The sequence below is a fragment of the Sminthopsis crassicaudata genome, chromosome 5 (genome assembly GCF_048593235.1).
Source record: "Sminthopsis crassicaudata isolate SCR6 chromosome 5, ASM4859323v1, whole genome shotgun sequence".
NCBI classification, from domain to species: domain Eukaryota; kingdom Metazoa; phylum Chordata; class Mammalia; order Dasyuromorphia; family Dasyuridae; genus Sminthopsis; species Sminthopsis crassicaudata.
This window is the reverse complement of record NC_133621.1, coordinates 297164572-297189331: the sequence shown is the minus strand read 5'-3', so window position 1 is coordinate 297189331 and position 24760 is coordinate 297164572. Positions and strand designations below refer to the sequence as shown.

Genomic DNA, 24760 nt, shown 5'->3' with positions numbered 1-24760 from the left:
TGGCGGTTGGGGCGGATTCACCAATCGCCGTGGGCTGGGCGGGGTCGTGGGGCCGAGCCGGGCTGGCTGGCTGGCTGCTCCCGGTGGGGCCGGGGGCGGGCGCGGCCCCGGCTTGGGCGTGCGTGCGGAACATGGCCGCTGGGGCAGCGCACTGGGTTCATACGGCGTACCTGCGCCGGGGCTGAGACGGGAAAACCGACGTGGGGATTAGGAGGGGAGGGGATCGGGCGGGCGGGAGCTGTCTCTACCTGCCCGGGCCCGAGGCGCCCAGAATCCGGCCTCTCCTCCCAGGAGGAGCGGGCGGGCCTCCTGTCCCTCTCCTTTGGTTAAGATAAAAGAGTGAAGTAGCCCGTACACATACACTGTCTTAGGGAAAATCGCACTCAGCTGGAGCACGGGGCACGGGGCTGACTGACGTGCTCACTCCCTCGGGGTCCCGGCTCTCCCCCGCCTGATGACCCCCAGTGTGGAAGGGGAGGGAGGTCCGGGCCGCCGGTGCTGGCTAGCTCTGCCCTCGGCGGGCGAAGCCCGGGGGGCTGGGGGCGGGGGGCGGGGGGCAGGGAGAAGCTCGGCTCAGGTCCTGGTTGCTTCCTTCACGTTTAAAAGGCCCGTTCTCCACTCGAGGCCGTGTGTGCCATGGGGAGCTGGTACAGGTTTCTTGCTAACTCCACCCATCCTGCCTTTTGCAATAATCTTCGGGAGGTGGTGATTGTTTCCCCGAGTAGAATGTCAGAGAGATTCCCTGAAGGCAAACGCCGAGTGTGCTGCTGTTCGCCTGTGCTCCTGCTCGCCAGTTCAGACACTTGGGGCTGGGAACTCCCAGAGAGAGGGGGAGAGTGTGGCGCGGAGACCGAACCACCGAACAGGCAGCCCGACAGGGGGAGGTTGGGGCCGGGGGGTGGAGAGGCACTCTCAAACAAAGAGGGGTGGGGGGGAGAGACTCTTCTCCCCCCCAAGTCCTCCGTCCCCACCCCTCTCTTGTCTCCGTGCTTCCCCGAAGTGCCTTTTGCAGTCCCGACTGAGCGCCGAGTTTGAAGGGGCCGGCCTGACATGATGTACCTCTGGGTGAGTACGGAACGCTGCGGGTGAGGGCTTGCACTTTGCACATATAAGGAGTGGAAAGCCCAGGAATTCTGCGCTTGCACAAGCGGCCTTTCCCAGCAGCCCAGACCGCACCTCCTCTTCCTCACGCAGGTGCTGGCTTAAGGAAAGCGAGAATCCCGGAGCCGGCCTGGGATTCTTTCCGAAATTATTATTGTTTATCTTTTTGAAGTCAGGCCCAAGGGTAGCGCTCCCCGAGCAGCCTAATCCCTTTGGGTTTGGAGTTTCTGAGTTCCAGGCAGAGACGGCAGGGCAGGGCAGGTAACATGTTTCGAAGGGACTCTGGCTCGCTTTCCTTTGGAGAAAGAAGTGCTTCTTTTCTCTCTCAGGCCAGCTTTCCTTTGGGGTACAGGTAAAAAACTTGGTAACTGGCCTTCTTTTCATGTTACTCCTATTACAGTATACCTTCATATTACTTGTAATGGACAGCTGTAAAGTAATTTTTATTATTCCTCAAACTGTCTCGTGAAGGAAGTCAGTGTTCATTCTCATTTTACGAGGGAAGTCATTCAGCTCTGAGGAGTTTAAAGGGACTTGCCCACAGTGATGGAACAGTGGTGGCTAAAAGAATAATTAACAGGTAGGCATCGGAAAACACTTTATATTGGCCCAGATACCCCATATGGAGTGTTACTTTTATTATTGTCGTTTAAGGCATTGTAACAATCTGTGGAGAAATCCAAAGGCTTTTGCAGAGAGTCAAGTTTTCATTTGGGGAAATTCAGAGCTAAGCTCAACTGCAGATACAAATTGTATTCAATGCTGATCGGATTTCGTCCACCTTCCTTAACACTTCCTGTGTTTAGGACTCATCTTGAACCCTAATAGTTCTGTACTTACTTCACTTACCTTGTTATGGAAAAAGACTTGAGAATGGTTAGGAAACCAAGCAGGGTGGTTTGTGTTGACCCATCCTGGAAGCTCTTCAAGACCGGAGGATTCTGGGCTTTTTGCTGACAGGAAGGATACATCTAACTTGTCAGAAATGGAAGCCTTTGAGTCACTCTCATACTCTCTAGTCATATAAGCAAACTAGTCCTTGCACGCTAGAAGGCTCCATTCTATTCCAAGAGACGTTTGGGATATGAATAAGGTGTCTTAATCATTATTGTTTGAAAACAATAGAAATAGCTCTCACCGGCAGCAATGAGGATTGAGTTCTTCTTGTGATTGTATGTAGTGCAAAATGCTAAGTAATTTTACTATCCGAGACCTGGTACCTGACCTTAAAAGGATTGTAGTCGAACCATAGAGATAGGCCACAGACCTAAAATTGTAAAGAACAGCATAACGGGACACTTCGCTAGTGTCACTGAATCCCCTTTCTACATGGCTAACATTGGGGTCTTGGTAACTCGTAGAATTTCTCCAAATCACATTAATTGGATGTGCAGTTTCCCCATTTGCCATTTTGAACCTTTTTCTCTTTTCCTGGCCAGACAGTCTCTCAACTCTAATTGCTTTTAGCGAGTGAAATTAATAATATTGGGCCATTCCACATGAACTTCAGCTTCCCTCATTTATTCTTCTAATTTTCTCAGTGCTCTTACCTCTTTTTTCTTCCTTGCTTTTAATTTGAGGAAGAAGTAACTTCCCTCTGCTATATCTTGGATTTGTTCCCCTCCAGCTTTCTCTGATAATCTTTGTTTTCAGGCATCTTTAATCTGTCCTTTTTGGCAATCTCCTTCGAATATAAATTTGCCCAGTTGTCTCTAAAGGTTCCAAAAAGGAAAGGTGAAAAGAAAAGAATCAAAAACGTAGAGAAGGAAAAATGAGGAATGTCAAATAAATCAGTGTGACTAGAACATAGAGTGTGTAAAGGGGAAGTTAGAATGATGATGTTAGTTTGGAAAGCAGAGGCTAAAGTTAGTGCCGTAGGATAGATTTTATTTATACAGGTATGTTATCCTAGCTGAATTCAGCAGCCACTGAAGCTTGAATATCAGATTTATGCTTTAGGAAGATCATTTTGTTAGCTGCATGGAGAATGGCTTGGAGAAAGGGAAACACAGAGTCTATTGTAATAATTTACTGGGTGGGATGGGGATGAGTGTGGTGAATTACTGTGGTAACCAAGAGTCAAGAAGAGGATAAGAAATGGCATGGAAGTAGAAGTGATAAGAGTTGACAGTTGACTGGATATGGGAGGTGAGGGAAATGTAAGTTTGAAGCCTGGAAAGATGCTAGTACTTTTGACAGAAATCAGAAAATTAGGAGGGGGGGGCTTGGTGTGAGGGAAGATAAGGAGTTTTGTTTTGGACAGTTTGAGTTTGATGAAGTACATCCAAGTGAATGGTCCAGTAGTCTAGATTAGTGACATTGCACAGGGGCTCAGAAGAGACATGAGGAATTGGATGTATCAGTTTGTGAATCATCTACATCTTGATGATAACAGGGGAGCTATGGGATCACTGAGATAATGGAGAGAGACAGAGACAGACCCCTGGTGGAATCCCACGGTACATTGATGTTTTAAAGGGTAGGATAAAATCATCTTTGAAGGAATGTGGGACCAACAAGAGAAGCCTTCTTAGGAAATCCAAAGGTGGAGGGGATGACTAAGCTGATAGCATCAAAAATTGCCAAGGTTAAAGATTTGGCTAATAAGGACTAAAAAAAGACCATTGAAATGAGTGATCAAAACGATTTGTTAGTAAAGCGTAGAGAAGGCAAATTTCAGTGAGGTTTTCATTCTGAAAGCCAGATTGCCAAGGCTTCCTCCACTTTTGTGAAAGGTGAGGAAGTCTGTAAGTGTAAAAAATGATTGCTTGGTTGATTTTTCCTGAGAGATTGGTAATGAGAGGGAGGAGGGATTTTTAATGAACAGAGGAAGTCTGAGTGTTTATGAGGCAATAGTAAAGCTGGGTGTGTGTGTGTGTGTGTGTGTGTGTGTGTGTGTGTGTGTGTGTGTGTGTGTGTGTGTGTGTGTGTAGATTGACGACCAGGAGGAGTAAGCAGGCACCTAGAGATGCTGGAAAGAGTAGGTGGACCAAAAGCAAAAAAGAGAAGGTTGACCTTGGCAGTTAGAAGGATCAACTCTGTCAGAAACTGTTTTAGAGGACAAGAGCATGGAGTGTATGTTTTTGGGGGTCCAGGATATTGACAAGACATTATGAAAACACAGAATTGGAAGAAAATGAAGTTCAGGACAGTTTGATCTCATTTTTTTTTTTTCAGTACAGTAGAAGGGGAGGTATCTTCTGAGTTGATTGGTTGTGTAGATAGATTAAAAAGAGAAGGGAAGACATTTGAGAACTGTGATAGAGAAGAATCAGTAAAGTATAAAAGATTGCATACAATAGTGAAGGCCCTATTGAGGTTAGATTATGTATTTTTATAGGGATTCTGTCATCACAGTTGTGTAACTTCCTTTTGTACTTTTTTTACCCGCCTGCCAATAGAAGTGGAGGAGATGGGGTTAATTCAGGGTTGGGGTGTGGCCAGATATGGGTAATGCTAGAATTGGGGAGCTAGAGATTGGGGAGAAGAGGAGAGTGAATTGGTTAACTATGAGGTCGGGATTGCTGACTAGGAAAATCTAGGTGGGGCAGTGGTGATGGACCAGAAGTCCAGGAAAGGGTGGAGTTACTGGAGGTCTTAGGGAGGACAAAAATGAGGTGGTGTAGCTGTGAAGTAGAGGTAGAGATGAAAGGATAGGAAATTTGGATAAGGGAGGATTTCAGACTTCTTTATCTGGGCATTCAGATAAAGGGAAATGATAAAGTCACTTGTATGACAATCCTTCTGTGTCACTGAGATGGAAGTATCCCACAGATAATGGGAAGTGATGAAGTTGACAAATTTGGAAACCAAGCTATTTGAGGGCTCATCAGCATGTAAACTGAAGTCCCCAAATACTTGGGGGTAAGAGTTGGTGTAGAGAAGAAGACTATGGAACCAGTTGCTGAAAATCCTTTGAAAGGGGAGAAGAAATGATTTGGGCACTGGTAGATAATGGCGTTCAAGATCTGGGGAGCATTTCAGACAAATGGAAGGACTCTCAAAGGAACCAAGATTGCTGAATTAATCTTGGCAAAGAAAGAATATCTGGAAATGGGAGTGGGGATTGAGGAGTGTATATGTATCTCCTCTTGGCCTGGAGCGAGGTCTACAGAGTCTGAGGAAAGTGAAGAACCGGGAACTACCAATCCGAAGAGAAGTTTTTACATAATAAACAGAGGAATTCTGTTATCTAGGGTTTGAATCCCGGTGATGCTTTCTTAGGCCTTCCTTTTCCTCATCTACAAAATCTAGGGTTTAGATAAAATTATTTCTAAGTAGTTCTCTTCCACCTCTAAAGTCTTATGATTTCCTTATCATCAAATCATTGATCTTTTTTTTTTTTCCTCCTGTCCTTTTTTTCTTTTCTTTTGGTGATCTTACCTGCTTCTCTGACTTCTGCGTGACTCCTGATTCTATATCTGCATGCTCAACTCCTGGATTTCCCCAGAATTGCAGCACTCTCTTTCCTCCTGTTCTCAGTTCTTGTACGCCCCTAGCATTTGGCATATTTTAAAATAACACTCTTTGTTCTACCACAAACTGTCCCTCTTTTAAACTTCTCTCTTTCTGTTAACGGCACTACTATTGTTCTAGGCTCATAGTTTTTGAATTATTTTTGACTCTTCCCTTCTTCTCACTTCATAAGTGCTCTCAAGCCTGATTTGGATTGCCATAGCGTTTCTACTGTTTGCATTCTTTTTTTTACTTCCTGAGATCTGGCACTCATCACTTCTCACCTAAACTCATGTCATAGCCTTTCGACAGTCTTTTTTCCTCTGGTATGTATCCCCTTTTCATTCCATCCTTCACATCTCTGACAGAGAAGTCTTAAGGCATCTCAGTAGCCTTTATTTAACATTTTTCTGGTGCTTATACAATACTGCTTTCAAAGACAGGCTCCCTCCCATCTCTCTATCCAGCTTTGTTTTTATTTTCTGTTACATACTTTGGGGCCAATCAAATTAAACAAATCTCTGTCACTTGTTCTTTTTGACCATTGAAAAGCAAGTTGCAGTAGTAGTGCCAGATTGCAGAGCTTGCCTCCATCTTTGTGGGAGGTGAGCAAATGTAGAGCAGAGGGGTCAAACATCTGACCCAGACCCATAGCACTCTCAGGTTTGGCTGGAACCAGATTAAAATGCAGTTGGAAATTATTTAACAAAATACGTAACAATACAGAAAAACTAAGGTAATATTACATATTGAAAGCTAAGTTACCATATGGCCAGCAAGGATCTTTCTGTATGGATCAGCGGCCAACATTTCTCTTTGAGTTTGACACCACTGTTGTAGAGCCATCAAGTGGTGTAGACTTGGTTGATTTTCCTGGGAGCTTGGTTAGGGGAGGGGGGAGAGATAGGTGATGATCGTCGGAGATTTTCAAAAGGTTAGGGAAATCTGAGCATGTTTGCAGGTAGGACTAGAGTGGGTGAGTAGGTACCTGGAGCAGGTGGAAGGATGAAGAGGTAGATTGAGTCTGGAAAACCTGAGTTCATATTCTGCTCACACTTTTATTACCTTGTGATCCAGTGCAAATCTCCTTTGTGAGAAAATGGGCTTTGGGAGGATCACTTAAAGCACTGTTTTTAATGTGAGCCATCTGCTCTTATCAGTTTGTCTTATCTTTTTCATTCAATTCAGGTAGAAGTAATGTTACTGGACTAGTAGCTGTCATGCCATTCTCCTTCTATTTTAATGTTCAGAGGATTGTTGTGAAAGTTGATCAGTTACTACTTTTTGTAAAAATTATTAGCATTAGAAACTCATTCTCAGACTCACTGAAAGTATCTTTGGCACAATTTGGTAGCAGACACAGAAGCAAAAATGTTGTGCATCTCATCCTGTTCCCTTTGGAATTTGATCTCTTGGGCTCTCTTTTGTGATTGTAGAAATTTTAGGGCAAAAAACTACTCTCGTACAAGCAGATGCACTAATGACCTTCCTGGGAGATTTTCTTGACAACCAGAAGTGGAAGGAGACAGACGGAATGAAAAAGACCGATCCATATTTTTTTGATTATCCTTGTATCTTTGGCCCTCCAGGCTTCTAGACCTTGTAGTCCCTGTCTCATCCCTTCTCTTCCTTTTCCTTCTACAGTTCTTGAATCTTGGTACATTTTAGAGTTGGAGTTGATTTAAGACTGTCTAGAATTGTGCCTCTCTTTAGTTTTTCTGTTTTTCATAGATGTTTTCTTAGTGGCTTTTGCTGTATTTGAATTCTCAATTATAAGAATTGAAATGTTTTTCCCATGGGAATCTTGCTGTCTAAAATAGAATGCAAAACCGTTATTATGCAGAATATTGCTTTACAAGTATTTTGTAGCACATCCATATCATATCATGGGATTTCTCTGATTTGTGTATGTCTTGTTTACTACCTTTGAATTTAATGCAAGTTTTCTTTTGAAGGTCAGAAGAGTATTGGGCATTGTAAAACTCATTGTGGGCTGTGTACTGAGATCCAAAGAGTTTTCCTTTAAAAGAGGTCATTAGAAGGAGGTAGCTAAGTGGTGCAGTGGATAGAGCACCAACCCTGAAGTCAGGAGACCTGAGTTCAAATCTGGTCTTAGACCCTTAACACCTTCTAGCTGTGTGACTCTGGGTAAGTCACTTAACCCCAATTGCCTCACCAGAAATGTGGAGGAATCAGGCATGTGGACTAACCTGAATATTTCTAGTAAAGTGGAAGTAGACACTCAAAATTCATAGCTAGGTCCTGGTTTCCTGGCACTTTGGGGGGAGGGGATTGTATGGAGACTTCTTACCAATGACTCCCCCTTGTCCCAGCAGCCTCTCTAGTTGGCTGCAGCACAGGCATGGTGGGTGGAATGAAGAAACAATCCAAGGCCAATGTGTTGGTCTTCTGTCTATAGAGTAAATCTCACTTTCCTCATCTGTAAAATGGAACTACTCATACTCATACTGCCTGTCTCACAAGGTTATTATGGGGATGGAGTAAAATCGGGTCTGTCTGTGTAGCCAGCAGTTCAGAGATGCCTTTTTCATCCTTTCTGCCCTCCCCTTTTCCCTAGGACTCTGCCTATGAGATGGGCATTAGTGAAGTTTTTCCCTGTCCCAACTCAGGAGGCCTGTACTCTTTCCCTTCCTTCTGTCAGTTCCTATCTTGGGGAATGTCAGTGAAACTTTTTATTATGTTAATGTTGATTTCCGTCCCAACTTGTATCTGTGTTGTGAAAGGTTGATAACCTGGGCCTGAGATAACATGACAAGTTCCTGGTTTTTCTAGGTGGATGGAGGCAGATGACCCAAGATAGTTAAATTTCCTTTTCTTCTGACTGAAGAAGTGAAGGGGGGTGGTGGTGGTGCAGCAGTGGTGCTGAGTTGGGAGGCTCTGGGCTTTATTCAAAGAACTTTAAAAATCTCTGCTGTACAGGATGATTTCAGAAAGGCCTGGAGAGACTTACATGAACTGATGCAGAGTGAAATGAGCAGGACCAGGAGATCGTTATATACTTCAACAGCAATACTATATGATGATCAATTCTGATGGACATGGCTCTCTTCAACAATGAGGTGAACCAAATTAGTTCCATTTGTTCAGTAATGAAGAGAACCAGCTACACCCAAAGAAAGAACTCTGGGAAATGAGTATGAACCACAACATAGCATTTCTATTCCCTCTGTTTTTGTCCACTTGCATTTTTGATTTCCTTCTCAAGTTATTTTTACCTTATTTCTAAATCCGAGTTTTCTTGTGCAGAAAAATAACTGTATGGAAATGTATACATATATTGTATTTAACATATACTTTAACATATTTAACATAGCTTGGTCTACCTGCCATCTAGGGGAGGGGATGGGGGAAAGGAGTGGAAAAGTTGGAACAGAAGGTTTTGCAATTGTCAGTGCTGAAAAATTACCCATGCATATATCTTGTAAATAAAAAACTATAATAAAAAAAATAATTAAAAAAAAATCTCTGCTGTAAGTATCTTGGGGCATTCACTTTGGGTACTATTCAGCTCTGGCATTTTGGTAACCGCTAGGGATACTGCAAAAGGCAAAAACAGTCCCCTCCCTTCATGGAGTTTACATTTTAATGGAGAATCTAACAAGTAAATAAGCATATACAAAAGGAGTTGACAAAAATTCAATTTAGAAGGGAAAAGTAGCAGCTGATTAGGAACCACAGGCTCTTGAATTTTAAAGGAAGTTGGGGATTTTAAGAGGTAACAGTAAAGAGGGAGAATAGTCCAGGCTTGAGCACATTTGGATTGAGAGAAATCCCAAAGGGTTCATTGAAAGACTGCTGTGTGAATACACGTTGGCTAAGGACTTGCAGTGACACAGAAAAGCTGTGCTAAACTCTGATGATGTGTCCCTGCTCTAAGAAGCCCCTCCTCTACAGCAGAGACTCCTAGGAGAGGATGGAGCTCTAAATCAGATGGAAATGGCTGTGCTTGGGATCTAGCCAGAAGCAGATGGTAATAAATACCACTACTTTAGTATGATTTTGATCGCTAGAACCCTATTTGTTTCTGATGTGGCACCATTGGAAAGTGCTGAGAACTTTTATGGAAGACCTTTCTTTTCCAGGGGGTCCTCACCTATGGCTGCTGAGTGTTGAGGAGGTGGGCCGTAGCCCTGCAAAACACTGGAAGGTGCTACCTTCACCAGGGCTGCTCCTTTGCATGGTGACTGCAGAGCCTTGCTGCTAGGTTGGTGGTCTGGAGTATATTGCTATTCCAGGGCATTGGGTTTCACCTGCCTTTCTGTGGCAATTGGTTGACTCTAGTGAGTGGCAAGGATTGTGGGATGTTTCCCATAAGGATATGATGAGAGAGTTCTGGGGGTGTTGTGCTGATAATACAGAGAAAGCCCCCTAGACTCTTCCCTTCAGAAGTTGGATTCTGCTGTGCTAATGATGAATACAAGTGACACATGTGATTAATTCTGGGTTGATTACTTAAATCTATGTCTGAAGGGGATCAGCATACAGAGGATCATTTGCTTTTGGATTCCGTCATCTTTCAGCGCAAGGAATGACTGATTAGCCACAAGAGTGGCTTTGTAGCAGCCTTTCCAAAATGCTGGTATTTTACCCTGCTTTCACTCAGCTACAGAGTCTGCACTTGTTCATATTACCGTGAAGATTTCCAGCTCTGCAGGTTTTTTCCTGTATCATCTAGACCACATGAGATTTTTAATTTATATGGTGTCTCACTTGATGTTTACCTTCTCTTCTAGATAATTAATTCAGGGGTTAAGTAAAACCGGGCCTAGCATTAATTCTTGCAGAGAACATCCAAGGCATTTTTATTGATGTGAGACAAACCTTTTATTAAACAGTCCTTTAGCCAGTTTTCCATTCACTTACATATACTCATTGCCTTGAAACTCTGAACTTATTGTTTAAGGAAGATTTCTCTGTATATTACATTAAATGTTGGCAAGTTTGGCCTCCTGTGCTTTGTATAAATTTAGGCATCTTCCTGATCTATCACCATACTGTGTCCTCCCAGTATTCTGTGCCCCAGTCTCTACATAAAAGATTCCTTTAAGCCAGATAATGACTCAGATTTAAAATGTAATGTTATCTATATTTTTGTGTTTTGTTATTTATTTTGAGAAATATTCCCAATTACATTTTAATTATGTAGGAGTTGTCCTAGTCAGTGCACACTGAGACTTCTACACACATAATCCTGGAGCATCACCTCCACTCTCCCTTCCTCCTCCCTGTTCCTCCAGCATACTCATCTGTAAAGGGAGGATCCTGTGGACTTGCCAGGTACCTACCATTAATTAAGCATTTATCCTCAGATAAGATGGATGATTTATCCCCATATAAGATAACAAAAATGTCTTCTTGTTAATCCTTTTATTTATTCCCCTTGACCGAAAAGTTTATTGTCTAGAAAGCAATGGAATTTCTGCCATTTAGGAGAAGTCCATAATATAAAATACCTGTTAAAAATAAATAGGACAGTGAGCCACAGCTTCCCAGACCCATCATAAAATTGTGCTTCCCAAACATGATTTATAAACTTCCTATTTCTCTCTTACTTGTAGGTACTTTTTTCTTCCTCTTGTCATTATCAACTTTTCTAATTATTTATAATATTATCTGAATATGTCCCTCATGAAATTGTGTTTAGTGATTTCTAGAGAGAGAATGTTAGATTGGGTAGAATCTTGATAAAAATCTTAATTTTCACTGCAGTGGGGACAACCTAAGTTCAAATCTAGCCTCTGACACTTATTAGTTACATAACTCTGAGCAAGTCACTTAAGCTCAGTTTGCCTCAGTTTCTTCTTTGGTTTAAAAAAAAAAAAAAAAAAGGACAATAATAGCATCTCCCTCCCAGAAATGTTCTTAGGCTCACATGAGATAATAATTGTAATGGTCTTAGCACAGTGCCCTAGTACACACTAGGTGCTATATAAATGCTGGCTATTATTATTTTATTTACAAAATTAGAGATGTAGTATTGCTTGTGGCCAGTGTGTATATGGAAACTGCCCTGTTAGGCTCACAGGATCATAGCTTTGCAGCTCAAAGATACCTTTGAGGTCAGATAGTTTAACTTCATTTTACAGATAAGGAAGCAGTCAGAGTGACTAACAGTCACATAAGTAATAAGAAGACTCAAGATTTCAGAGGTAAGTCTATTGATTCCAAAGCCAACAATTCTCCTGCACCATATGGACTCCTGAAAATAGGTGGAATGGGCCAGCCTAAATGCAGAAAAGTATTTTAAGTTCTTGGGAGCAAGAATAGAGTTTTCAGTATAGAATACGCAGGATAAACAAATTACTCTTGGAGTGAAAGCCAGTTAAATTATCTTTATGCTGAGGATCTTCATCGGAACTTCTCTAGCACTAACAGCTCTCCTGACCTCTATTCTTACTTCTTTACCTATCTGTTGCATATCTTGAACTGGGAGTTCCAGGGATGCCTTCAATTCTTTGTATCCAAAACAGAATTCTTTATTTTCTTCCCTAAACCTTCCCTGTTGCTGAAAACTTTGTTATTACTGTTGATGTTATCATCCTCCCAGTCACCCCTGCTCCTAACCCTGGTATTATCCTTACATTATCTTCCCCCTCTCCCATTTAATCTTTTGCCAAGTTTTATTTGTTTTGATCTCCTCTGGTAACACATCTTGGGTGCCCCTTTCTCTCTTGCCAATGCCACAACCTTAGTGTAGACCTATGTCATCTTACCTTTGACTATTGCTGCCTGTCTGCTGTTTTCCTGACTTCTCCTTTCTTCCCTCAGGAGTCTGATCAGTGCCTGACTAGGTCATCTCCTCTTCCTCCCCTTTACTTAATAAGCTCCAGTGACTCCCTAGCACCTCCAGGATAAAATAGAACATTCTCTTGCATTTAAAGCTCCCCTTCCCCTCCCACTTGTCACCTTCTTACCTGTCTAGTCTTCTTATGCCTTCTTCTCTTCCACTCCCTCCCAGCTTCATATACTCCAGTTCTCTGGATGGTCCCTGCTCAAAACACTCCTCTCCCCAATTCTGTGAATTGTGAAATCTCAGTATTTTCCTCCTTTCCTGGAATTGAAGTTCCTCTTAATACTAGTTCTTTCCCTCTATTGATTATTTCCAATTTATCCTATGTATCACTTCCTTATATATAGTTATTTTTTTTCCCATTTTCTAAACAAATTAAAGTTCAGCTGTGTATCTAGCTATCTCTAAAAGGAACAAGGTCATCTATCTCAAATTCAAATGCACCAACATTCTCTTCCACTATTGCCTGCTTAAGTCTGGATGCCAGTTCGATTTCCCCAGGATTTAAATCTTACTGGTACCTCTGTCTGGTTTGTTGATATCATTCTTACTTGCCCATCTTCTAGTTTACAAATTGTAAACCATTTCCTGTAATTCTACCTTTTACAAATTAGCTTCTCATACTTGGATGGTGCCCACCAGTTACTTTTGTGAGAGGAACTTCCAGTTTTCCCCATCTGGCCTGCTAAGTCCATATCTCCTTAGGACTCTTGCCGATGGAGCTTCCACCGGGCAGCTGACTTGTCTTAATGAGTAACAAGAGTTTTAACTCTTCCTAAATCCACCCTGAAGAAGTAAGAGATGATTTGTGGCCAAATCCAATGACCTTTTGTCAGTCATTATTCTCCTTGGCCTCTCCTCACCCCGACACTGGATCACCCTGTCCTCCTGGACATTTCTTTCTAGGTTTTCCTGGTTCTTTTCTTATCCATGGAACGATCCTTCTCCAGGCCATGCCTCTAACTGGGGGTGTCTAGGGATTCTTTTCTCAGGCTTCTTCTCCTTTTCCTCTGTGCTCCTTCCCTTGGTGTCTCATCAGCTCCTTTGATGTAGCTGCCCTCTTTATGCCCGTGACTCTCAGTCCTAACTTCTCTGCTGGTCTCTAGCCTTGCATCTCCAGCTGCCTTTCAGACATCTCAAACCGGATGTCTTATGCCAAGCTTCATAAACTGGGGGTCACAACCGCACATGGGGTCATAGGCCTGAATATGGGGACATGAAAAATTTGGCAACAGTAAAAGGTTTCTGAATTCAGGGACCAAAACTTATGTCAAAATCAAACATGTAATGAAATCTGAGGTATTTCTGGCAGCACTTCACTGCACCCTTGTGCACCCTGAATACACTGCATGTACACTTTGCGTTGTGTATGTACCAATGCTGCCAGAAACACCCCAGCTCAGATTCAGGATGGGATTGTATGAGAATTTCTCAAGTGAAAAGGAGCTGCAAGTGGAAAAAGGCTAAGAGGGCCTAGTGGGCATCTTAACTCGACATGTGCAAACCAGAACTCATTATCTTTCTCCCCAAACCTTCCCTTTTACTTTAGAAGGCAACACCATTCTCCTGGTTCCTTAGGCACCCAACCCAGGAATCATCTTGGATTCCTCTTTATTTCTCACCACCCGCCTTGTTGAAGCTGCTGCTGAGCCCTGATGATTTCTTCTTTGTAACATCTCTAGAATATGCTCCTTTCTCTCCACTGCAGGCCTTCATCACCTCATACGTGGACTATTGTAGTAGCCTTCTGATGGGTCTGCCTGTCACAGATCTCTCCCCACTTCAATCTATTCTCCATTTAGCCACTCAAGTGATTTTCCTAAGATGCAAGTCTGTTTTCCCTACTCAATAAACTCCAATGGCTTCCTATCTCCTCTAGGAGCAGATAAGAAATGACATTTAAAGCTCTTCCTAAACTGATCCTCTCAGACTTTTCTAGTCTTCTATATATCCCAATGTGTACTCTTCAGTTCCGTGATACTGACTTGGCTGTTCCACGGATAAGACACTCCATCTCTTAGTTCCGGGCATTCCCTCTGGCTTGTCCTCATGCCTAGAATGCTTCTTTTTCCTCCTCTGGACTGCTGCCCTCTCTGGCTTCCTTTAAGTCCCAGCTAAAGTGCTACCTTCTACAGGAAGTTTTCCCCAACCCCTCCAATGTTGTTCCCTCTGTTAATTGTTTCCTATTCTGTATATATCTTGCTTTGTATGTTTTGTTTGCATGTTGTCTCCCTCATAAGATTTTTAAGCTCCTTAAGGGCAGACAATATCTTTTGCCTCTTTTTATATCCCCATTGTTTAGTGTAATACCTGGCAGTAGGCGCTTAATAAATATTTATTGAATTGAATTAAATTGAAATTTTCACACCAAATCTAAAAGCTAGAGTGTGTTATTTATACCTTAGAAAAACTACAGTACTAACCTATCCTGTACTATGTTCTGTCCTGTGTTTATACTGTATTATACTAATATTGTACTATGCTATCCCTATATTTCAGTTATATACTTTTTACTACCACAATTATTTGACTAAACCATTAATTTTCAAAGCGTAGTTTGAAGAGCCCAGGGCATCCCTGAGACTTTTTCAGGAAATATGTGAGTAAGTCCTAGTTTCAGAATAATACTAAAACATCTTAATTTCTTATATAGTAAATCTCAATAGTTATAACCCATACAAACAAAACAACTGTTCATTTATGAGAAACAGATCCTACTTTGACTCCGTCATTTTTGGATCCCATCAACTGGGTTCTAATATTAGAACTGAATGCTTTTTTGGGGGAGACTTGGAACTAACTGCCTGGATTGATCCAAAACCATTTTAAAGTCTTCAAAGACAGCATATAAGTAGGTCGGTGGTCTCCACCAAACTCCAAAGGACCCACTGCAGCTTGGAAACCCAATTCAGCTGATTGGAAACTATTGGAAACAATTGGAAACTACTTCTAATTATTGGAAAGCTAATAGTTAGAATTTTCAGTAGGAGCACCAATAAAGTTTACAGAAGCCTGGTAGGCTTTCTAGGATAAGGCGTGACATTGTAGGGCTGATAGTCATGTAGCCCTGTTAAGAGGACTATTTTCAAGCATCTTACAATCAATTTGCATATGAATTATATATTAATTAAATTATCCTTTTGCAATCATGTAAATTAAAATAGTTTTAGAAGGACTTTTAGTGGATTGCATTTTTCTTCGTAGCTATTGATTTTTCTTATTGTATTTTGAGAATAATAGTTATATTTCTTTTAAGACATTTTAAAATTCAGACATTTCTCTAGCTCAGACAAAATACCATTTTTCAACACTTAGTTGTACTTCTTAGAGTAGTAATCTGTAGTTAGGGTTTATTCAAGTTCATCTCACTGGGCTTTAGTTTTTTTTATCTGCAAAAATGGAGATTAATAATAATGTTCACTTTGTATTGTCCATGATTATTGTGAGGAATGGGCTTTGTACACTCAAAATAATTGCTTGATCTCAGTGGTTCTGTCAGCAGATTAGTATATTGTGCACGCCTTGATGCTATTAATCTTTTTAAGGACATTGTGTGTATCATAGATAATTTTTTAAAGAGACATCATTAGCCATGATAAATAAAGGCTAAGCATACATTGTGCTTAGCAGTTTGGCAGGTCACCACATGGCCTTTTAAATTCCCCATAGCTTTACTGAAATAATTATCTCCTCTAATATATTTAAGTATTCAATTTATGATTCATTTTTTGTTCAGTAAGTGACTCGATCACTTGTTGGACAAGCTGTAAGTATGATTTGTAATTTGGGCAAAGAGTGAATAAGATGACTTCTGAGATTGGCTAATTCTTATTAACAGATTCCATGATGATATAGCAGATAGAAAAATACAAAGGTCAAGTTTTAGGAGGCCCTGCCAAATGAAGTCAAATTAGAAATAAAGACAAAGTTTGTTTGAAATCCTGCTGTACATGGAGAGGGGTGCTGTTTAGTATATAGAAATTAAATTCACATAGATATTAAGAAACCAGATCTGTTCCTAACCAAAGAGAAGGAAGGTTATATAGAAGAGAGAAGGGGACAGTTTCAGTTTGCTGGTACTTAAAATTCCTTAGCAGAGAAATCAGGAGCTAAAAGGATGGCATTTAAGAATTCATGAATTACCTCAAAAGGGAAAAGGTACCACAATTGGCTCCCTACCACAAATTAGCTTCCCTGGAGTTCAGTGACTTGGAATAAGACCTCCATCTTTTTTAAGCCGCACTAATTATAAGAGTTTGTATTTCCATATTCTCAAAGCTTTTCTCCTACAACAATCTTGTGACATAGTTGATCCCTTTGAACTTTAAGGATCATGAATTGTTTGTCAAAGTCCGGAGGTTTGAGAAATGCAATAAAGAGCTACTGCCAATTATATATTAAGATAAAGTATGGGACAGCTAGAGGGCGCAGTGGAGCACCAGCCCTGAAATCAGGAGGAACTGAGTTCAAACCTGGCCTCAGACACTTAATACTTCCTAGCTAGGTGACCCTGGGCAAGTCACTTAACTAACCCCAGTTGCTTCAGCAAATAAATAAATAAAATAAAGTACATAACAGTGTACAGAGATAGTCATTTTTATTAACAATACTTTTAGCAAAGTGACACCTGGAGCATGAGCTCATTGGGAAGGGTTAAATGTTTTCATTTGTCACTTAGAAATCCATAATTCAGTTCTGACATTCTTTGTTGTTTCCTGTGGGCAAGGTACTGTTCTTGTTGGTGGTGGACATCTGGATCCCTTCCTGGTCAGTTTAGCTCTAGCCTTGAGTAGAACACAGGAGTGTAGTCACTCCAGAGAGCTAGGAGAAGTTAAAGGAGGTGGCCAGAAATGTGAATAAACTTTCTCTGGTTAAATAAGGGCATGCTCTAAAATGAATTGACAAGCATTCAGAGATGGGGCCTTTCATGGGGAACCTGCTGGGACCAGCTTCTCTTCTTTTGCTGTTGCTTCCTTTTTAGGAAAACTAGTTATGGGGTAGGCAGCGAGCATCTTTAGCTTTTCCTCTCTTTTCCCTCGGGTCAGTTAGTTCTACCTTAGACAAAAGCCTCTTTCACCTTGCCTTCACTCCCTGTTCTTGTAAACTCTTAACCAGTTACTTCCAAGAACATCTTTGTACCCTTCCTCTTTAGGACCTCATGGTAATGTGTACCTACCCACACACCCATCAACCTATCTACCTACCTACCTGCCTGCCTACCTACCTACCTATCTACATGGATGTCCTGGATCTTGAGAAATCCCCATTCTTTTCTTCTGCTTTTGAATTTAATTTGATTTTTCCCAAGCACTAAAGCTCAAAAATAAGATTAAAACCTCATTGTTACTTTTATCACTAGTATTTCAGTATTTTTTTTTTTAAAGTAGCAGATGTCAGCTACATCTGCTACAATGTGATTCCTGTAGGCTAAATTTGATAGGCTAAGTTGGGAAACTTACTGCCCTTTATAACATTGTTTCTGTAGGGAAGTGCCTGTTGAGCTCCTTACAAACATATTACAAATACTGATACAACCAGTTTGTAAGTTTGAAACCACTTCAGTATTGGAATAACTTATATTTAAGCAGTGCTTCGAAGTTGTTTACAATTACTTTCCTCGCAACACTGTCACTTTTATATTTAAAGAAAAAGAAAACAGCTAAAGTCAATCGATACATTGAAATAGTTGGGAAATATATGCAAGGTTCCCTAACCATGGACTGCCCACCATTGCAGAGGAGTATAGGTAAGGTGAGTCACTTTTTCTTTGGGACCCAATTTGTTCTGTCTAATTTTGCACCATTAATTTTTGATTGTTTTGTGATTGTTCTTTCCATTTACATTATTGTAGTAATTATGTTTATTGATTTCTTGGCTCTGCATCAGACTACGTGATCTTATATCATAGTCATATCTTCTGTACTCATATTTATTATTTCTTACAGCAGAGTCATATCTCATTACATTCATTCATGTACCACATCTTCTAGGGTCTTTCTCCTATCGATAGACATTGAAATTGTTTCTGATCCTTTGCCACTCTATGCAAGCGTTATATCCATGTAGATTGTCTTATCGGTGACCTCTTTGGGCTATGAGCTTATTAATGATCTCTCTAGGTCACAAAGGTATAGATGTTAGTCATTTTCTTTACATCATTTCAAATCATTTTCCAGAAAGATTATACCGATTTTCAGTTCTACCAACAAAGTACTGCTTTCCCACAATTCCTCTTATGTTGACGGTTGTCATCCTTTGTATGATGCAATCCATAAGTATAATTTTGGGGTGTCATATGTCAGTCATTCAGCTGGCATTGCAAAGCATCATGTTATACACAAAAGAGTTCCTGTCTTCAAGCAGCTTACATGTGGGAAATGAGATGAACACAGATAAGTTGCACAAAAAACATGTCATAATTTCAAAATAGAGTAGTACTAACGATGGGGGATGGTTGGGCATCGGAACATATTGTATGTGGAAGAGGTTTAGATAACTTCCTCTACTCTCAGCCCCTCCAAAAAAGCATAATAAGGGAAATATTAAAAATAGTATAAACATTATTATATATTATGTTATATAGTTTTTGTAGTTCTGAAATGCAGTTTCTGTTTAATGGACACAGGCAAACTTACATAGCATTTATGAACATTTCAGTAATCTTTTATTCTATTGTAGAGTAGAACTGTAAGGCTTATTATGTGTCATTCATAACAGTTATACAGAAATACTGGTTTCGGAAGGATGTCAACTCAACTTCTACTGTATTTCATAAAGTTGCGATTGTTTTCTTTTGCCTTTCCACCTCAGAGTGCCAGACCACTTTATTGGATCAGTGAGGGTCAATTTCTTTATAAAAAGAATTGTTTGGGAAAACTTTTATCTACAACTTCTCTTGAGTATGACTGTCTAAAAGAACAAAATCTTTTTGGCTTTTCTTTTAAAAAAAAGTAATTCACAAAAAAGTAGTATCACAATTGATAATATAAATTTGAAATGCAATTTCAGAACAACTTTGAATTGATAATCACATCTCAATTTTCATTGTAGAAGTCACTTAAACATTTATTTATGTGCCTGCTACATGGAAAGCAGATTTTTAAATGATATTTACAAACCAGTGTTGGGAATGGTTTTTGCTTTGATGTTAGAATGGTGCACATACTGTGGTTTACTTTCAGAAAAAAAATAGAGGCTTGATCAAATTCTTAAAATAGTTGTTGGGGCACTTTTATTTTCAGCAAAGGCTGTAAAATCATTTAGATTTGTCAGTTGTTATTGCTGGTGATGAGTTCTGGCAACTGGGCAAACGATTTTATTACATCACAGCTGACAGTACAGAATTAATTTTTTGTCTTTTGGGGGAGAATATTGTGTCTGTTTTCACTTAAACTTAACCAGTTAGTACCCCATTCTTTCCTGCTCTTTATTATCTGAGGAGGATATAGTCAAGTTCCAACAGATTGCTCCTGAATGCCACCTGTTTGATTGCTACAACATCTTTTTTGGGAGTAGGGTGAAATGGAATAGAGTTGAGTGTGTAGTTGCTGGATATTAACTCAGAGTTTGCCTCTATCCTTAACTAGAGAAAGTTCTACCATTCACATTACTATTCTCTTCACGACAGTTCTGTGATATTGGTAATGAAAGTATTATTATTCCCATTTTGCAGCTGAAGAAACTGAGAATGACTTGTGACATGGCTAGTATACATAGAGGAGCTAGAATTGGATCGCAGATCTCCTGACTCTCAATTTAGTACATATTGCTCATCATCGTAATTGTTCTTAGATAAATATATACCACTTACAAACTACTTTAGCAAAGATGATTGCATTGGTGCCCATCTGGGCTTCATTTTACTTCCTTATTTGTATAAAAACTAAGCATGACCTATTAGGTTGTTAGCACCCTAAATCTTGCTGGATTCCAAGCAGCAGCAGAAGCTATTGGTACTGAAAAATATGTGCAAGAAAAGTATTTGCAGTGCTTCTCAGCTTTGTAAATGAACAGGAGTCTGAACTGAGTGTGGAGCAATTGAGAGCCAGTTATCTCTATTAGCAGCCATTGGAGGAAGTCTTAACAGGGCATCTTAAAGTCAGTTGTATTTAGAGATTTTAGTCTGTCTCTTAGTAATCAGTCAATAAACAATTATTAAGCACCATTTAATGTACCAGACAGTGCACTGAAAATACAAAAAAAGGCAAAAGACAATCCCTGTCTTCATAGACCTTACAGTATAATGGGGAAGATAACACTTAAAAGAAGCTGACGAGTTTTAGGAATAGGACTATGGGAAACATGTTGAAGTCCTGCAGCTGGGGGATGCCCATGAACCCCCCCCCTCTTAAGTAGAGGATCTGAGAGGAGCTTTCCAATGTCCTCTTTCCCTCAGAAGGAGGGAAGGAGGGACTGCAGGGCCAGGCAGTGATTGAGAGATGACTATAGGATGCAGGAAGATGAGTTTCTGGAGACAGTGAAGTGTAGGAAAATAGCTAGATGGAAATTGAAAATATATATGAATTAAATATTTTTTGGTACCATTTACTTAAATGGTTCTTAATGATATTTTTTCCACTTGACCATCCCTTTATAAGAAAAAAAGGGCTTCCATTCTTGATCATGATGTATGTCTATATGTATGTTCTTGGCACTCCCCTGCTAAATAACCACTAGTGACTCCTTATCATTCCCTCTGGGATTAAATTTAGACTCCTATGTGAAAGTCAACCTTACTTCACCTTTCCCTTTGAGGTTTAGTTGACATTATTGGCCTTGCATACATGATGTTCCACCTCCTAAACTGTGTTCTTAGGATCTCTGCTTCCTTGACAACTCAAACAGCTCCTCCTACAGAGTACTGCTGCTAGTACTTCACCCTGACTGAAAACTGTCAGCTGTTTACCTTAAATGTACTTAAACGTATGTATTACAGTAGGAGGCAAGTGATAATTCTTTGTTGGATTGATAGGTCTTATTAGAATTTAACCTGTGGAGCATAAGGGCTTTGTTTTCTTTAGCTTTCAGTGCCTAGTTTATTGTGGAATATTATATTTACATATTATATAAATATGAATTGGTATTGTTCCTGAATTCTAGACTTCACCTCTTTCCTCTCTGGGTTTCATCTCTTACTCTTGAGCCCTGGTTTCCTGATTAGTGAGAATTCCCACAGACTTAATCTATTGCTTATCCTATTCCTTACCATTGTTATCAGAATTTTGGTTTCTAAACTGTGAATAGCTGGAGCACAGAGTTGTTGAGAACTTGAAGTATAAGTGGTCTCTGCCTTTTGTCATGTAACTTCAGCCTCAGCTTTCCTTATCTGTAAAACTGGAATAATATTACTGTTCCCACCTACCTTAAAGGATTGTTGTGAAGGAACTTCCATAAATCTTAAGGTTCTTTAACATTATACATTTTTATGATTATCTTGTTAGTATTAGTAGCTAACTGTGCATTCATATCATTAATTATAGAGGATTGGGGTAACAAAATTTTGAGGTAGTGTTTATAAGCTAATATTTTTAGGATTGAATTAGAATTATACCATTAAGCCTTTGAGTAGTGAATGAGTTCTGGGTAAGGAAAGTCCTGATTATTTTAATATTGATCTGGAAATTTAATGGATGTTACTTTTAGAAATAATCTAAAAAACAAAAACTATGTCATTCAGTGCTTTATCACCAGAAATTGGCAAAGGCCTTGTAATAATATCCATGCTGACAATTTTTTAAAAATAGTTTTTATTTACCAGATATTTGCATGGGTAATTTTACAACATTGACAATTGCCAAACCTTTTGTTCCAATTTTTCCCCTCCTTCTCCCCCCCCCCCCAGATGGCAGGTCGACCAATACATGTTAAATATGTGAGAGTATAAATTAAATACAGTATATGTATACGTGACCAAACAGTTGTTTTGCTGAACAAAAAGAATTGGACTTTGAACATGTTGACAAATTTTAAAAGATCCGTCCAATTTCTATATTTTTACTTCTCCTTTTTTCTTTAGTTTTTTTTTTTTTTTTTGAAAGGAGAAGAGGAGAAAAGGAGAGCGAAAGTAGAACTGGATATTAAATCTATTTTGAAATTGATATTGTAGTGAGTTGAATGATATATTTAACTTTATGCACTTTTGTGTTACTCAAATTTAACTTTTTGTAAAGAATTCTGAAAGAAATCTGTATTCCAAACTCTGCCTCTAACTTTATATAATATAAAGATTGTTTTAAAATAGAGATCTGCAGAATAGTTCTGTATATAAAGTGAGAATTGTATACATATTTAAATTCTGGCAATGTTTTTCTTTTGACTTAGGGATCCTGGATTTTGGCTGCAATATTTCTAGGAGTTTTTAGCATATGGTTTCTTTCAGAAGCAACCAGTGCATTCTTTTGATTTCTATTTTGCCCTTTGGTTCCATGAAAAGTGGACAATTTTTTCCTAGGTTAGTTACTTTTTTTATAAAAAAAATTTACATTCTATTTTTCCTTTGGACTTAATTTTTTTTTAATTTTTAAAAAGCTTCTAAATTTTCAGTTCTGTTTTTCAAGTTATTTTCTTTGATAAAATGTTTATACATTTTTGATTTGTTTTACAGAGCTGTTATTTTCTTTCTTTTATTTACTTATTTGGTATAAATAATTTCATTTCCCATTTTGTTCCTCAGTTTCTTTTGTTTGATTTTTAAAGTAATTCTTTTACCCCTTTAAACACAATGCAACACACACACACACACACACACACACACACACACACACACACACACACACACACACACCTCTAACTTTTTCTAGTTCTTGTTGAATTTGTGTCCATTCTGCACTTTGTAGATATTTTCAGTTCATTGTCTTCTCTGAATCTTGAGCCTTTCTATCACCATAGTAGCTGTTTATGGTTTGGTCCTTCTTTGTTTTGTTTTTTGTTTGTTTGCCTACTTCTTGACTTAGATTTCATTTTAGTGCTGGGGTTGACATTTTTTCAGGGGGTGGTGGAAGATACCTGCTTGAATGTATATTTTCTTTCTTTTTCTGCTTCTTTCACAGCTCTAGTTGGAATCTTACAAGTTTTTGGAACTTTCAAAGTGGAGGAAACAAGTTTTTATTATGTACCTACTGTGTGCTAGGCAACATACTCAGTGTTTTACCAATGCAATTTTAGACCTGGAATCAGGAAATCTAAGTTCAAGTTCACCTTCAGATACTTCTGGGCTAGGGTGACCCAGGGCTAACCAGTTTATTCTTTTCAGATTTAATTTTTTCATTTCCCTGACCTCTCAGGGCTGTCATGAGGATCAAATGAGATCATTTTGTCAAAGCACTTTGCAAACCTTAAACTTCTATGAAAATGCTTCTTTTCTCAGTGTTCTTGTTATTTTATTACTCATCATTATTTGTGCCTCCTCAGCTCATTCTTTGGTCTTCTTTTGAGGGCACTGGGTGCCCTTTCTCCCTTTGCAGGAGCTACCCTTTATGAATCATCTTCTCCTATTATAGTGCACACACCTTAAAGGTGGGACAAGTTTTTTTCCCTTGTAGTTGTATCTTCAGAGATTAGCACTATGCCTGTCTGATAGTTAAGTGCTTAAATCTGTTCTCTTTCTGTCTCTCTCCTGACTCCACCCCTGTTCCTTTTCTACTGGGCTTACATTTGATTGTAAAAGACAGGACAAGTGCAAAAAGGAGTGCATTGGTTTATAGAAAATGGAGAAAGAGGTGTTTGATTTATAAAGGATATTAGCTAGTTTTATCACAATTTAGTAATACATTACTTGCTTGTCTGTCTCATCTTTGAAAATTAAGTGGCACATAATAGGCTCTTAATAAGTACCAGTGAACTAACACCTAAAGTCCTTTATTTCATCCTTGTGATTTTTTTCTTCTTATTTCCAAAGGCATCATTTATTTTTCTTACCATTTGTGTTATTTACTAACATCAGTGTAACAATCATTTTGAAATTTGTTTTTGGACCAAATTTTGAACTTCCCTTTTCCCCTGTATCTTCATCTAGAGACCTTTGTTCTCTTAGGTACTTTGCAATTCCTACCATGCAAATCTCATCACTTGGAAAAATCTAGTTATATTTGAAAAGTTGTGACTTTATAATTATTTAAGCTCATGTGCTTAACCTCATGGCATCTCTTTGATGGGAGGAGAACTGATTTGAAGGTACTGGAGGAAGGCCCTATGGAGCAATTATGTGGAAGGTGGGTTGTATTCTCTTTTGGAACAAGTGAGTCCTTACTAATGTGATCACAGATCCATTAAAATATAGAGGTTCTACCAATGTGATTCTAGATGGGATTTTACTGGAACATAAATAGCTTTATCTGAGTGCTGTGCATGCATGGGATGCCTTTTTAAAAAGAAGACCAGAATTATCTGTGTTGT

General features: G+C 39.6%; 1 protein-coding gene across 30 annotated transcripts in view; it reads left to right on the top strand.

Moving 5' to 3' along the window:
• RBFOX2 (RNA binding fox-1 homolog 2) overlaps positions 1-24760 on the top strand; it is a 287058-nt gene that overhangs the window by 114817 nt on the left and 147481 nt on the right. For 2 of the 30 annotated variants that reach the window (XM_074271568.1, XM_074271566.1), the window contains exon 1: positions 697-1065. The exons of 27 other annotated variants lie outside the window; for them this stretch is intronic. In XM_074271568.1, coding sequence (XP_074127669.1) covers positions 1051-1065 — 15 coding nt within the window. In that variant the 5' untranslated portion in view covers positions 697-1050. Of the gene's footprint in view, positions 1-695; positions 1066-24760 lie in introns of those variants that run through there. One more of the 30 variants, XM_074271570.1, reaches the window with a different exon arrangement.